Here is a 13,258-nt window from a genome sequence, read left to right on the forward strand (position 1 = left end):
TAAACCATTTTTTTTTCTAAATTGTTTGGAAAGCAGTCTTTTGTGCTGATCTTAAGCTGTTTTAAGCAATAGCGCGTAAGTAATTATAGTTCTATCTTCTGAAAGCGTGTGCAATTTATCAGATGTCAGCTGACTATTTCTATCTGCACCTACCCCAGAATCCAGGTCTTGGGTTACAATGCATTCCATCACTTGTTCAAGTTACTGAGATGCTCCAGATTGTACCTTGAGATTGGAGATTTGGCTCAAATATCCATTGTGTGTTATAACAGACTTTCAGTTTCTTGCAATTTTAACGTCCCAGTTTTCTGTTGTAACTGAAATAATTGTTGAACTGTCTTTGGGAAAAAGTCTAGGACGAAACACTAAAATGAAAGTGGAATACGGCAGATGCTGGACATTCTTTTAAGACTAGATATTTCTGGAAAAACAGCATCTGTGGAAAGAAGAACAATTAATGATTTTGAGTAAAACTTGAGAGCTTTTCAGCCTTCTGGACTTGACATCAAGTTCAATCTCAGACCAGGAACCCTATCCTCCATTATTTTATTTTCCTCTCACACAGCATTTGTGTGTGTGTGAGAGAGAGACTTGTTTTTATGATTTATCTTTCAATTACAGCTGACCTTTATTCTGCTTTTTGCACTTATTCTGGACCTGTACTTGCTTTACTGCAAACACTACCTCTCCATTTGGCTTTTATTCCATGACAGCATTGATATGCAATCTCAGTTGTTTCTTCAAACTTTCCTTGACTTTGTCTGTTCCACCCCCAACCTCCTAACATTGTCAATGGCATGTACCCATCACATCACCTCTGTCCAGTTCCAAAGAAGTCATATTTGACTTGAACTTTTAACTCTCTCTCCGCAGTTGCTGACAGACTTGAGGATCACACCTTCAACATGTTAGCTGTCTTAATTGCTGCTGCATTTAACATGAAAACTGGTAAGGGATTGTTAGGTTATAGGAAACTCATACCTATCATGTTCACTCTCCTGTTTAAACTACCTTGACAGGTCTTTTAAAGTTAGAATCTAAGAGCAGATGTAGGCCATTTGGCCCTTCAAGCCTGCTCCACTTTTCAATGTGATCTTGACATTCATTGACACTTTCATGTTTTCTTCCCTCACCCTTTGATGCATTTAAAATCTATAAATCTTTTCATTAGTATATTCAGTGACTTTGATTTCCACAGCCTTTAGGTATGGTAACTAAAATTGCAAGCAGTACTCCAGGTACTGCAGTAGGACATTGTTACTTCTGAACATTCATCATCTTCCTGATGAAGGGGTTATGCCCGAAATATCAATTCACCTCCTCGGATGCTGCTACCTGCTGTGCTTCTCCAACAACACACTTTACGACTTCCCAATATATCAGTTTAAATAATACTCTTCCTTTGAATTTCATACTGAAGTGTGAACTTTCACATTTGCCCACATTGTACTACTGCATCTCACCCACTCAAACAACTTGTCTAAATCACCTTGATGATACCTTACATTCTCATCACAATTCCACCCAGTTTTGTGTGGTTGGATAACTTGGGAGTGATGCAATTGCTTCCTTCATCCAGGAGGGGCCAGATGACCTACTGCTGCTCTTAGTTCTTATATAAATAGCTTTTGTTTGGCTTGTGAGGCAAGGCCTGGAGGCTAATTGAGGGTTGAGTCTTGATTAAAAGTGTACCTATAGAAACACCCAGGAAGAGCATTGGTTTAAAAAGAAGGCAGAGGTTGCCTATTAATGGTGCCAGAACCTAGGAATTGATTCTGGCAAGTATGGAAGAGACCCTCTGTTCAAGCAAATGGTAGATCTTCAATGGTATTGAGGCCTGCTTGGTAGCAGGGTGGAGTGGCAGCATCCAACGAGCAGGAGAATCGATGTTTCGGGCATGAACCCTTCTTCAGGAATGAGGAAAGTGTGTCCAGCAGGCTAAGATAAAAGGTAGGGAGGAGGGACTTGGGGGAGGGGTGTTGGAAATGCGATAGGTGGAAGGAGGTCAAGGTGAGGGTGATCGGCCAGAGTGGGGGTGGGGCGGAGAGGCCAGGAAGAAGATTGCAGGTTAGGAAGGCGGTGCTGAGTTCGAGGGATTTGACTGAGACAAGGTAGGGGAGGGAAAAAGAGGAAACTGGAGAAATCTGAGTCCATCCCTTGTGGTTGGAGGGTTCCTAGGCAAAAGATGAGGCGCTCTTCCTCCAGCCATCATGTTGCTATGGTCTGGCGATGGAGGAGTCCAAGGACCTGCATGTCCTTGGTGGAATGGGAGGGGGAATTGAAGTGTTGAGCCACGGGGTGGTTGGGTTGGTTGGTTCGGGTGTCCCAGAGGTGTTCTCTGAAACGTTCTGCAAGTAGGCGGCCTGTCTCCCCAATATAGAGGAAGCCACATCGGGTGCAGCGGATGCAATAGATGATGTGTGTGGAGGTGCAGGTGAATTTATGGCAGATATGGAAGGATCCCTTGGGGCTTTGGAGGGAAGTAAGGGGGGAGGTGTGGGCACAAGTTTTGCATTTCTTGCGGTGGCAGGGGAAGGTGCCGGAAGTGGAGGTTGGGTTGGTGGGGGGTGTGGACCTGATGAGAGAGTCACGGAGGGCGTGGTCTTTACGGAACGCTGATAGGGGAGGGGAGGGAAATATATCTCTGGTGGTGGGGTCCGTTTGGAGGTGGCGGAAATGACGACGGGTGATACGATGTATATGGAGGTTGGTGGGGTGGTAGGTGAGGACCAGAGGGGTTCTGTCCTGGTGGCAATTGGAGGGGCGGGGCTCAAGGGCAGAGGAGCGGGAAGTGGAGGAGATGCAGTGGAGGGCCTCGTTGATCACGTCAGGGGGGAAATTGCGATCTTTGAAGAAGGAGGCCATCTGGGTTGTACAGTATTGGAACTGGTCCTCCTGGGAGCAGATGCAGCGGTGACGAAGGAATTGGGAATGTGGGATTGTGTTTTTACAGGGGGCAGAGTGGGAGGAGGTGTAGCCTAGGTAGCTGTGGGAGTTGGTCAGTTTATAGTAAATGTCCGTGTTGATTCGGTCACCTGAGATAGAAATGGAAAGATCTAGGAAGGGGAGGGAGGAGTCTGAGACGTTCCAGATAAATTTGAGGTCGGGGTGGAAGGTGTTGGGAAAGTGGATGAATTGTTCAACCTCCTCGTGGGAGCATGAGGCAGCGTCGATACAGTCATCGATGTAGCGGAGGAAAAGGTGGGTGGTGGTGCCAGTGTAGCTGCGGTAGTTGGACTGTTTCACATATCCTACAAAGAGGCAGGCATAGCTGGGGCCCATGCAGGTGCCCATGGCTACTCCTTTAGTTTGGAGGAAGTGGGAGGATTGGAAAGAGAAGTTGTTCAGGGTGAGGACCAGTTCAGTCAGTCAAAAGAGGGTGTCAGTGGAAGAGTGCTGGTTGGTACGGCGGGAAAGGAAGAGGTGGAGGGCTTTGAGTCCTTCATGATGGGGAATGGAGGTGTACAGGGACTGGATGTCCATGGTGAAGATAAGGCGTTGGGGACTGGGGAAGCGAAAATCATGGAGGAGGTGGAGGTGTCCCGAACATAGGCGGGGAGATCTTGGACTAAGGGGGACAGCACCGTGTTGAGGTGCAGAGCTGAGTTCAGTGGGGCAGGAGCAGGCTGAGACTTTGGGGCGGCCGGCGCAGTCAGGTTTGTGGATTTTGGGCAGGAGGTAGAAACGGGCGGTGCAGTCTTGTGGGACTATGAGTTTGGAGGCGGTGGATGGGAGATCCCCTGAAGTGATGAGGTTATGGATGGTCTGGGAGATGATGGTTTGGTGGTGGGAGGTGGGGTCATGGTTAAGGGAGCAGTAGGAGGAGGTGTCCGCGAGCTGGCATTTAGCCTCAGCGGTGTAAATGTCGGTGCACCAAACTACCGTCGCGCCTTCCTTGTCTGCCGGTTTGATAGTGAGGTTGGGATTGGAACGGAGGGAGTGGAGGGCTGCACGTTCCGAGGGTGAGAGGTTGGAGTGGGTGAGAGGGGTGGAGAGGTTGAGGCGGTTAATGTCGCGGCAGCAGTTGGCAATGAAGAGATCGAGGGCTGGTAAAAGGCCAGCACGGGGTGTCCAAGTGGATGGGCTGTGTTGGAGGCAGAAGGGGTCGTCAGAGGGTGGGCGAGAATCCTGGTTGAAGAAGTAGGCACGGAGGCGAAGGCGGCGGAAGGACCGTCTCAGACTCCTCCCTCCCTTTCCTAGACCTTTCCATTTCTATCTCGGGCGACCGAATCAACAAGGACATTTACTGTAAACCAACCGACCCCCACAGCTACCTAGACTACACCTCCTCCCTTCCACTGATACTCTCCTTCGACTGACTGAACTGGTCCTCACCCTGAACAACTTCTCTTTCCAATCCTCCCACTTCCTCCAAACCAAAGGAGTAGCCATGGGCCCCAGCTATGCCTGCCTCTTCGTAGGATATGTGGAACAGCCAATCTTCTGCAGCAACACTGGCATCACCCCACACCTTTTCCTCCACTACATCGATGACTGTATTGGCGCTGCCTCGTGCTCCCACAAGGAGGTTGAACAGTTCATCCACTTTACCAACATTTTCCACCCCGACCTCAAATTTACCTGGACCGTCTCAGTCTCCTCCCTTCCCTTCCTAGACCTTTCCATTTCTATCTCAGGCAACTGAATCAACACGGACATTTACTATAAACCAACCAACTCCCACAGCTACCTATACTACACCTCCTCCCACCCTGCCCCCTGTAAAAACACCATCCCATATTCCCAATTCCTTCGTCTCCGCTGCATCTGCTCCCAGGAGGACCAGTTCCAATACCCTACAACCCAGATGGCCTCCTTCTTCAAAGACCACAATTTCCCCCCAGATGTGATCGACGATGCCCTCCACCGCATCTCCTCCACTTCCCGCTCCTTCACCCTTGAGCCCTGCCCCTCCAATCGCCACCAGGACAGAACCCCACTGGTCCTCACCTACCACCCACCAACCTCCATATACATCGCATCATCCGTCGTCATTTCCGCCACCTCCAAACGGACCCCACCACCAGAGATATGTTTCCCTCCCATCCCCTATCAGCGTTCCGAAAAGACCCCTCCCTCTGTGACTCCCTCGTCAGGTCCACAACCACACCAACCCAACCTCCACTCCCAGCACCTTCCCCTGCAACCGCAAGAAATGCAAAACTTGCACCCACACCTCCCCCTTACCTCCCTCCAAGGGCCCAAGGGATCCTTCCATATCCACCACAAATTCAGCTGTACCTCCACACACATCATTTACTGCATCCAGTGCACCCGATGTGGCTTCCTCTATATTGGGGAGACAGGCTGCCTACTTGCGGAACGTTTCAGAGAACACCTCTGGGGCACCCGAACCAACCAACCCAACCACCCTGTGGCTCAACACTTCAACTCCCCCTCCCACTCCACCAAGGACATGCAGGTCCTTGGACTCCTCCATCGCCAGACCATAGCAACATGACGGCTGGAGGAAGAGCGCCTCATCTTCCACCTAGGAACCCTCCAGCCACAAGGGATGGACTCAGATTTCTTCAGTTTCCTCATTTTCCCCTCCCCCCACCTTGTCTCAGTCAAATCCCTTGAACTCAGCACCACCCTCCTAACCTGCAATCTTCTTCCTGACCTCTCCGCCACCACCCCCACCCCCACTCCGACCTATCACCCTCACCTTGACCTCCTTCCACCTATCACATTTTCAACGCCCCTCCCCCAAGTCCCTCCTCCCTACCTTTTATCTTAGCCTGCTGGACACACTTTCCTCATTCCTGAAGATGGGCTCATGATGGAAACGTCGATCTCCTGCTCCTTGGATGCTACCTGACCTGCTGCGCTTTTCCAGCAACACATTTTCAGCTCTGATCTCCAGCATCTGCAGACCTCACTTTCTCCTAGCAGGGTGGAGTGGGCAGTGTGAATGGACAGTCTATCAGGGTGGAACCAGAACTGAACTCTTAAAATTGTTTTGAGGTTCATAGTTCCTTGAAAGTACAGTTACAGGTAGATAGGATTGTGAAAAAAATTTTTGGTATGCTTTCTTTTATTGGTCAGAGTATTGAGTATAGGAGTTGGAAGGTCGTGTTGCAGATGTACAGGACATTGGTTAGGCCACTGTTGGAATATTGCATGCAATTCTGGTCTCCCTCCTTTCAGAAGGATGTTGTGAAACTTGAAAGGGTTCAGAAAATGTTGTACAAGGATGTTGCCAGGACTGGAGGGTTTGAGCTGTAGGGAGAGGCTGAATAGGCTGGGGCTGTTTTCTGTGGAGCGTCAAAAGCTCAGGGATGATCTTATAGAGATTTATAAAATCATGAGGGGAAGGGACAGGATAAATAGACAAAGTCTTTTCCCTGGGGTGGGGGAGTCCAGAACTTGAGGTGCAGGTTTAGGGTGAGAGGGGAAAGATATATAAGAGACCTCAGGGGCAACTTTTTCACACAAGAGAGTTTTGCATGTATGTCATAAGCTGCCAGAGAAAGTGGTGGATGTTGGTACAACTGCAGCATTTAAAAGGCATCTGGATGGGTATATTAATAGGAAGGGTTTAGAATGATATGGGTCAAGTGCTGAAAAATGGGACTAGATTAGGTTAGGATATTAGGTTAAGATATCTGGTCGGCATGGACGTGTTGGACCGAAGTGTCCGTCTCTGTGCTCTACATCTCTATGACTATTATTCTAAGTGAACTTGGCTGCTGACAAGACAGCATGAAGAGTTGGAAGCTCTGTCTAATTTGCACACCACCTTTTGGAAACACAGAGAGTAGAAAGCAGAGTGCGAAGTGCCTTTACCTGAGAGAACTAAGAAGATGATCCCAGTTGGCAGTTCCAGAAAACCAACCAAGAGTCCACATCTGTGTCTGTGAAACAACGCATTGTGAAAACCCATTTAAGTGAATGGACCAGTTTTGTTGTTTTATTTATCCCTTAACGGTGGGTGGTTGTCTTTTTTTTGTGGGAATGTTTCTCATTTAAAGCATAAACATTAGCAAGCTTACCTTGTTTATTTTTTCTCAGTTAAAGTTATTTTGTATTTAACAAATAGTTATGTTTACTAGTTTGAGAAATAAAGTCAGTGTCTGGATGGAACTACTCATTAACTCTGGGATTGGTTATTCAAAAGTGTGGTGAGTAACTATTGGGGGTCTTTGATTCACTTTCACTGTGATGTGAATAGAGGTAGGAAGGCTGATATGTTTCAGCTGTCTGTTTGGTAACAATATTGTGTAAGCCTGACGTCCAAATGCTGATCCTTGCTGTATCTCACTAGCCAATGCCTGCCACTCAAAAGACCCATTTATTCCCACTATCTGTTTCCTGCCCATCAACGAATTCCTGCTATGTCAATGTATCACCCTGTCCCATGCCATTTAACTTTGCCCACTAACCTCTTATGATGAACTTTATCAAAAGCCTTCTGAAAATCTAAATACACCACATCCACCGATTCTCTCTCATTCTCCTAGTGACATACTCAAACAGTACTTGACTTCATAAACCCACAAATTTGACTGGGACAATACAATGATAACAGGAAAAGCCAAACAGAGGACACCCAGAGAATTGGCACACACCCATCAATAGACACATTGACCCAGACCCAATATACGGACCACTGCAATGAGCAACTGGAAGCAGCAGGAATGAAACCAAATGAGCTCCAAAAGACACAGTACAGCAGTGCTTCATAAGAGGCTCCAATGCTTTAAGGATGTCACTGAGAAAGGGGATGAAGTGTCTGCAAATCAACTTCCCAGGTTGGCGAACTTACCCACACCTATGCCAGGCTGGTTTTCCCCTATCCCATTAAAGTCTTTTAAATCTTTGATAATAGACCCTAGCATTTTCCCCACTTCAAATCAGTTCGCCCAGTATTTGTAATGATTCAATGTCATGATTTCCCATAATTGTCCTGACAAATAGTACTTAGAGGTCGCATTATTGTACAGTTTTATTTGGTTGATTGGAAAGAAGTGGTTTTAATCAGCAAACCACCGAGTTGACTTGACGTTGTTCAAAATTCCTGTTAATGATATGAAAGAAGCTTTAGATGACTATCGTTTTGTATTATCACTGCCCCGATTATTGAAAATTCAAGCCCCCACTTTGGCCACAGAGACAAAGCAATATATGAACTGGAGGAAACCTGACCCCAAATTTACCATTCTCTCCTCGACCCTGTGGAAGTTAAATCCATTTTATCTTTCAGAGGCGACGGTCATTGGACTCCAACTGTTAAGTCTGCTTTCTCTGCACCGATGCTGCCAGACCTGCCGAATTTCTCCACCAATTTCTGTTGTCGATGAGTCTGCGTCTCCTTCGGCAAGATGCGGTTTATCACACGATATAATGCTGTGATAATTCACGTTATCCGAATGAACATGTGGGAGATTTCTACTTACCGCAGTTTTGAAATATATGCATCCTCTTGGCTAAATCTATTCGGAAATAATTATTCAGAAAGTGTGCAATTATTGAAGATTGTAATTAGCATTAGATCACTCACGAAACGTGAGAATTCTTGTAAGCGGTTAGTCGATACCGTTCGAGATTTTGGTTCACGCCTCTTTCGGGAAAAGCATTCCGTTTCTCTCCCCCCTGTCCATTTTCAAATCAACTTTATTCTTGTGGGAACATGCCTTCAACGCAGTTAAGTCGCGCATATAAAACGGCGCCGTTAAAATCACACTTTTCTAAAAGACCGCCAAAAGGTAACACGTCCAAAATAAAACACAACTTGTGGATTCTGAAGATGTGAAACAAAAACAAAAATCCTGGGGAGAGCTCAGACCTGGGAGCATCTTTGGGGAGGTGCTGCCCTCCGGCTGAGTTTCTCCAGCAGCCTCTGACTTCATTTCCACACTCACTCACTTCTGACCAAAGAAAAACTTGCCCCTGACGGGATCCCCCTGTTTACGAAAACTTCTTTCGCAAAATAAACATGACAAGTAGCAAAATCGCAATTCTCGTACGATAACGAAAAATACTAGTCTTGTCTGCTGAAGGTCTGCGATGGAGGAATACCTCGAATACTTTATCGCTTAATCTGTGTCTTGTAAGTTGTGGAGACACTTACCTGCTGGTGTAGTATATTATTATTATTGCAGGGGGAAAGAAACGTTCTGAAATCGAGGAGGTAACATAATCGCATAAACGTTTTGTAAACCTATTTATTATGTAACAAGTAACAAATAATGTATATTTACACTTCAGGACCGCGGACACTGAGCAAAAACAATTACAATTAAACATCGCTTCTTATTCGGCAACATTAAAATTCAATAACTCATCGTCAATGCTGTTATAATCCGGACAGAAACTATTCTTATACAAAAAGTGGAACTCAATTCATACAATGACCTTTACTGGACAGTTGCATCTTCAGCACATCCATTTAAAATTACCAAAATACAAAGGACGTTTCAGACCGGTTGAGAAATTCCAGACACTGACATAGAAACCCGTATCCACACACTGGGGCAGGTTAAAAAATACAGACGGATCGCTAAAAGGGGAGAGTGCGTTCGGAAATAATTCCGTGATGCAGGCGAGGACCCACCGCGGTCCCCACGATAACTTTCACCCGTTGTTGCAAAAAGCCGTTTTGCACAAATTCTACAGAAAATAAAACACCGAAGGACAACACGCCTGTCCAGCTGGATTTAACTTTCACAACAAAATCCAATTCATTCCAACAAGTATTTATTTACACAGGGTGGTAAATCAGGGCTCCGCGCTTCCACAGCTCCCTAATGAGTTGCTCTCGAATCAGCCAAAGGACATTCAGCCCATCTAGACTCCCGCCGTCCACCCGGATCCCCTGATGGTCTGCAGCCAATTGATTCGGAGACGTTTCAGATTGCTCGGGGATGGCGATAATTCCAGCATTTCTTGTTGGGTCGACACTGGAACAAAGGGGGGTGTGCCGCCGCACCAAAACTGATCAGTTCCAGTCCCGGGAGTCCGGGCCAAAGGCCGTCAAACCCAGCTTCGGGAAAATCACATCAAGATGAAACGAAAGTCCTCTCTGTCTCTGGTCTCTGTCCCTTCCCCGCACCCCGGCTCCAATCACATCTCGGGGCAAGGCGGCTCGCTTTGGTGCTCCCAGGGAATGGGATCTTCCTGTGCAGCGGCGGGGGTGTTCTGCCGGTCGTGCCAGAACTGCTCCATGTCGGTGAGGACCAGGTTGGTCGGCTTGCTGGCCGGGCTCTCCTGGTCAGGCTCCGGCACTTGGACGGACTTCTCTTGCCGGGGCTGGGGCTGGGGCTGGGGGTCGGGGACTTCTCTCGGGTCCCCGGACCCCCTGCACTCCCGGGGCCCGGGGCTCGACCGGCGGCAGCCGCGGCAGGAGGCCAGCCTCTTCCAGAGGGCGGGGAACTCCTCCCGGAACTCGCCGGAGAGGGCGGCGAACAGCAGCGGGTCGAGGGCGGCCAGGGCGAGCAGCAGCAGCTGGGCGGGCAGGGCGAGCGCGACGGGCGGAGCGGCCGGGCGCAGCCTCGGCCAGAGCCAGGCGGCCCACTCCGGGGCGCAGAGGGCGGCGAACGCCAGGCTCAGGGAGCCGGAGAGGGCCACCAGGCGCCGGCCGCGCCGCTGGTTCCGCAGCTTGGGGTGCGCGGCGCCCGCCGCCGGGGTGCCGCTGTGCCGCGGGCGCCACCTGCGCAGAGCGCGGCAGTGGAAGCCCAGGCTGCACAGCACCGGCGCGCCGTACGCCAGCAGCGGGTAGAGCTGGGCGTAGAGGGCGGCGAAGGAGCCGCCAGGGGGCGGGCGGGCGACGCAGAGCCGCCGGCCGGGCGCCTGCAGGAGGAGCCCGGAGAAGAGCCAGCGCGGCGCGGGCAGGCTGAAGGCGAGCGCCCAGAGGCCGAGCAGCAGAGCGGGCAGCCTCCAGCGCCGCCCCGGGGACGCCCGCGGGCTCCGGCTGACATGAGCCAGGCCGGCCCAGGCCAGCGCCGCCCCGCTCAGCCCCCTGGCCGCCAGGCAGCCGTGCAGGAGCCAGTCCGAGGCGCGGCACGCCAGGCGGCCGAGCTGCCAGGAGGGGCGCGACCAGGCGGCGGCCCGCAGCGGGGCGCACAGCAGCAGCAGCAGCAGGTCGGCGGCGCCCAGGCTCGCCAGCAGCCCGTGCGCCGGCGACGAGCGGCCCCTGCGGGCGTGAGCCAGCAGCACGGCCAGCAGCAGCCCGTGGCCGGCCAGCCCGAGCGCGCACACCGCCGCCACCGTGACCGGCAGCGCCAGCCTCACTCCCCGCGACTCGATGGGCAGAGAGCCGCCGGCCAGGCGCAGCCCGTCCCCGCTGCCGTTCGCCAGGCGCAGCGCCACTCGCTCCATTCCCCCCAGAAAGGGGTCTCCTCAGCTCTCGGTGGGTCTCCTGTCTCAGAGGCAGGAGCACTGCCACTTCCCCCCCCCCTCCCACTCCCCCCGCTACAGCCGGGGGAGCGAGTGACAAGCGACCACAGCCAACTCCTTCCACACGCCGAGGGTCATCTCATAAATACGCCGCGGCTTCAGGGGTCCAATTAACACGCAGTCGAACACCTACCTCCTTCATCAATCATGCATTATCTTTACAGATTAACCTATTTGCAAACACAAAAATATCTCTAACGTGGTCAGGCACCTCGTCATTTCACAACGATTAGCGTGCAGAAGAATTGCATTCGACTATCGCGTCCGCAAGCATTCTATTCGCCTCCCCCCATGGTGTGTGTGTGTTTGTGTGTGTGTAGGTGTGAGACACACTGAAAGACCACAGGTGTGCAAATCTTTATTCAATTTCCACCACCGCCAAGGGGTCAGTGATCAGCAGTGTCCTATGCACGCATTTTATTATTCTGACACCCTGCCTTTCTCCCATATCCCCACACACTATTTCTATCCAAGCCTTACGAAATTATACTCCACAACCACCCGAGGAAGGAGCAGCGCTCGAAAGCTAGTGCTTCCCAATAAGCCTGTTGGACTATAATCTGGTGTGTTATTGTTAACTTTGTACACCCCAGTCCAACATCGGCACCTCCAACGCTATCCAAGTCATCATCCTTTTGAATGTCTCAATTGAATCCAGCTCCCGTCATACTGTACTCCGGACCCTAACTACTCACGAAAGTATTTTCTCACATCGCCCTTCCTCACGTCAATTTAAATCGATGCCTTTATTTTTGTTTCTTCCTGGAATTTCACCTGTCTACTCTGTTCAGTCTGCTCATGGTTTTGAACACAACAGTCAAATCTCTCAGCTTTCTTCTCAAGAAGAGCAGTCCCCGACTCCATCAATCTATCCTCATAACTGAAGTTTCTCGTTCCTGGAACCGCTCTGCAACACATTCTCACCTTTCCCCTAACCGGGCACCCACAATATCGCCTTCGCTTTATTTTTGTGTTGTCGGCGGTAGTCACCAGCTCATTCCGGTACCGAATGCTCTACATTCTAACTTTTATAAATGCGCCTCACTTTGTGAAACATTGTTGTGAATATGTTGAAAGACAAGTTTTCATGTGCCGCGTCTCTTTTACTTTTGTGTTATTTGTAAAAAATGAGGTCTGCAGATGCTGGAGATCACAGCTGCAAATGTGTTGCTGGTCAAAGCACAGCAGGCCAGGCAGCATCTCAGGAATAGAGAATTCGACGTTTCGAGCATAAGCCCTTCATCAGGAATAAGAGAGAGAGAGCCAAGCCGGCTGAGATAAAAGGTAGGGAGGAGGGACTAGGGGGAGGGGCGATGGAGGTGGGATAGGTGGAAGGAGGTCAAGGTGAGGGTGATAGGCCGGAGTGGGGTGGGGGCGGAGAGGTCAGGAAGAGGATTGCAGGTTAGGAGGGCGTTTGGTAGTTTGGCGCCTCACCATCAAACCCGCAGACAAGGGAGGCGCGGTGGTAGTTTGGCGCACTGACCTGTACACCGCTGAAGCCAAACGCCAGCTCGCGGACGCCTCCTCTTATCGCCCCCTTGACCACGACCCCACCTCCCACCACCAAACCATCATCTCCCAGACCATCCAGGACCTCATCACCTCAGGGGATCTCCCATCCACCGCCTCCAACCTCATAGTCCCACAACCCCGCACCGCCCGTTTCTACCTCCTGCCCAAAATCCACAAACCTGCCTGCCCCGGCCGACCCATTGTCTCAGCCTGCTCCTGCCCCACCGAACTCATCTCCCAATACCTCGACACGGTCCTGTCCCCTTTAGTCCAAGAACTCCCCACCTACGTTCGGGACACCACCCACGCCCTCCACCTCCTCCAGGATTTTCGCTTCCCCGGTCCCCAA

The 13,258-nt window shown here is 50.5% G+C and overlaps 1 protein-coding gene across 1 annotated transcript; it reads right to left on the reverse strand.

Annotated features, from left to right (window-relative positions):
• Positions 1 to 9,149: 9,149 nt before the first annotated feature.
• Positions 9,150 to 11,319, reverse strand: LOC132823537 (G-protein coupled receptor 151-like). The gene has a single exon (XM_060837482.1). It carries the CDS (start codon positions 11,317 to 11,319, stop codon positions 10,066 to 10,068), a length of 1,254 nt encoding a protein of 417 aa, XP_060693465.1. The 3' UTR covers positions 9,150 to 10,065.
• Positions 11,320 to 13,258: the final 1,939 nt, after the last annotated feature.

This window comes from Hemiscyllium ocellatum, chromosome 16 (genome assembly GCF_020745735.1).
Source record: "Hemiscyllium ocellatum isolate sHemOce1 chromosome 16, sHemOce1.pat.X.cur, whole genome shotgun sequence".
Taxonomy (NCBI): Eukaryota; Metazoa; Chordata; class Chondrichthyes; order Orectolobiformes; family Hemiscylliidae; genus Hemiscyllium; species Hemiscyllium ocellatum.

What these genes read in the sequence shown, in the direction of transcription:
- LOC132823537 (XM_060837482.1), bottom strand. Translation starts at nt 11,319, where the DNA reads ATGGAGCGAGTGGCGCTGCGCCTGGCGAACGGCAGCGGGGACGGGCTG.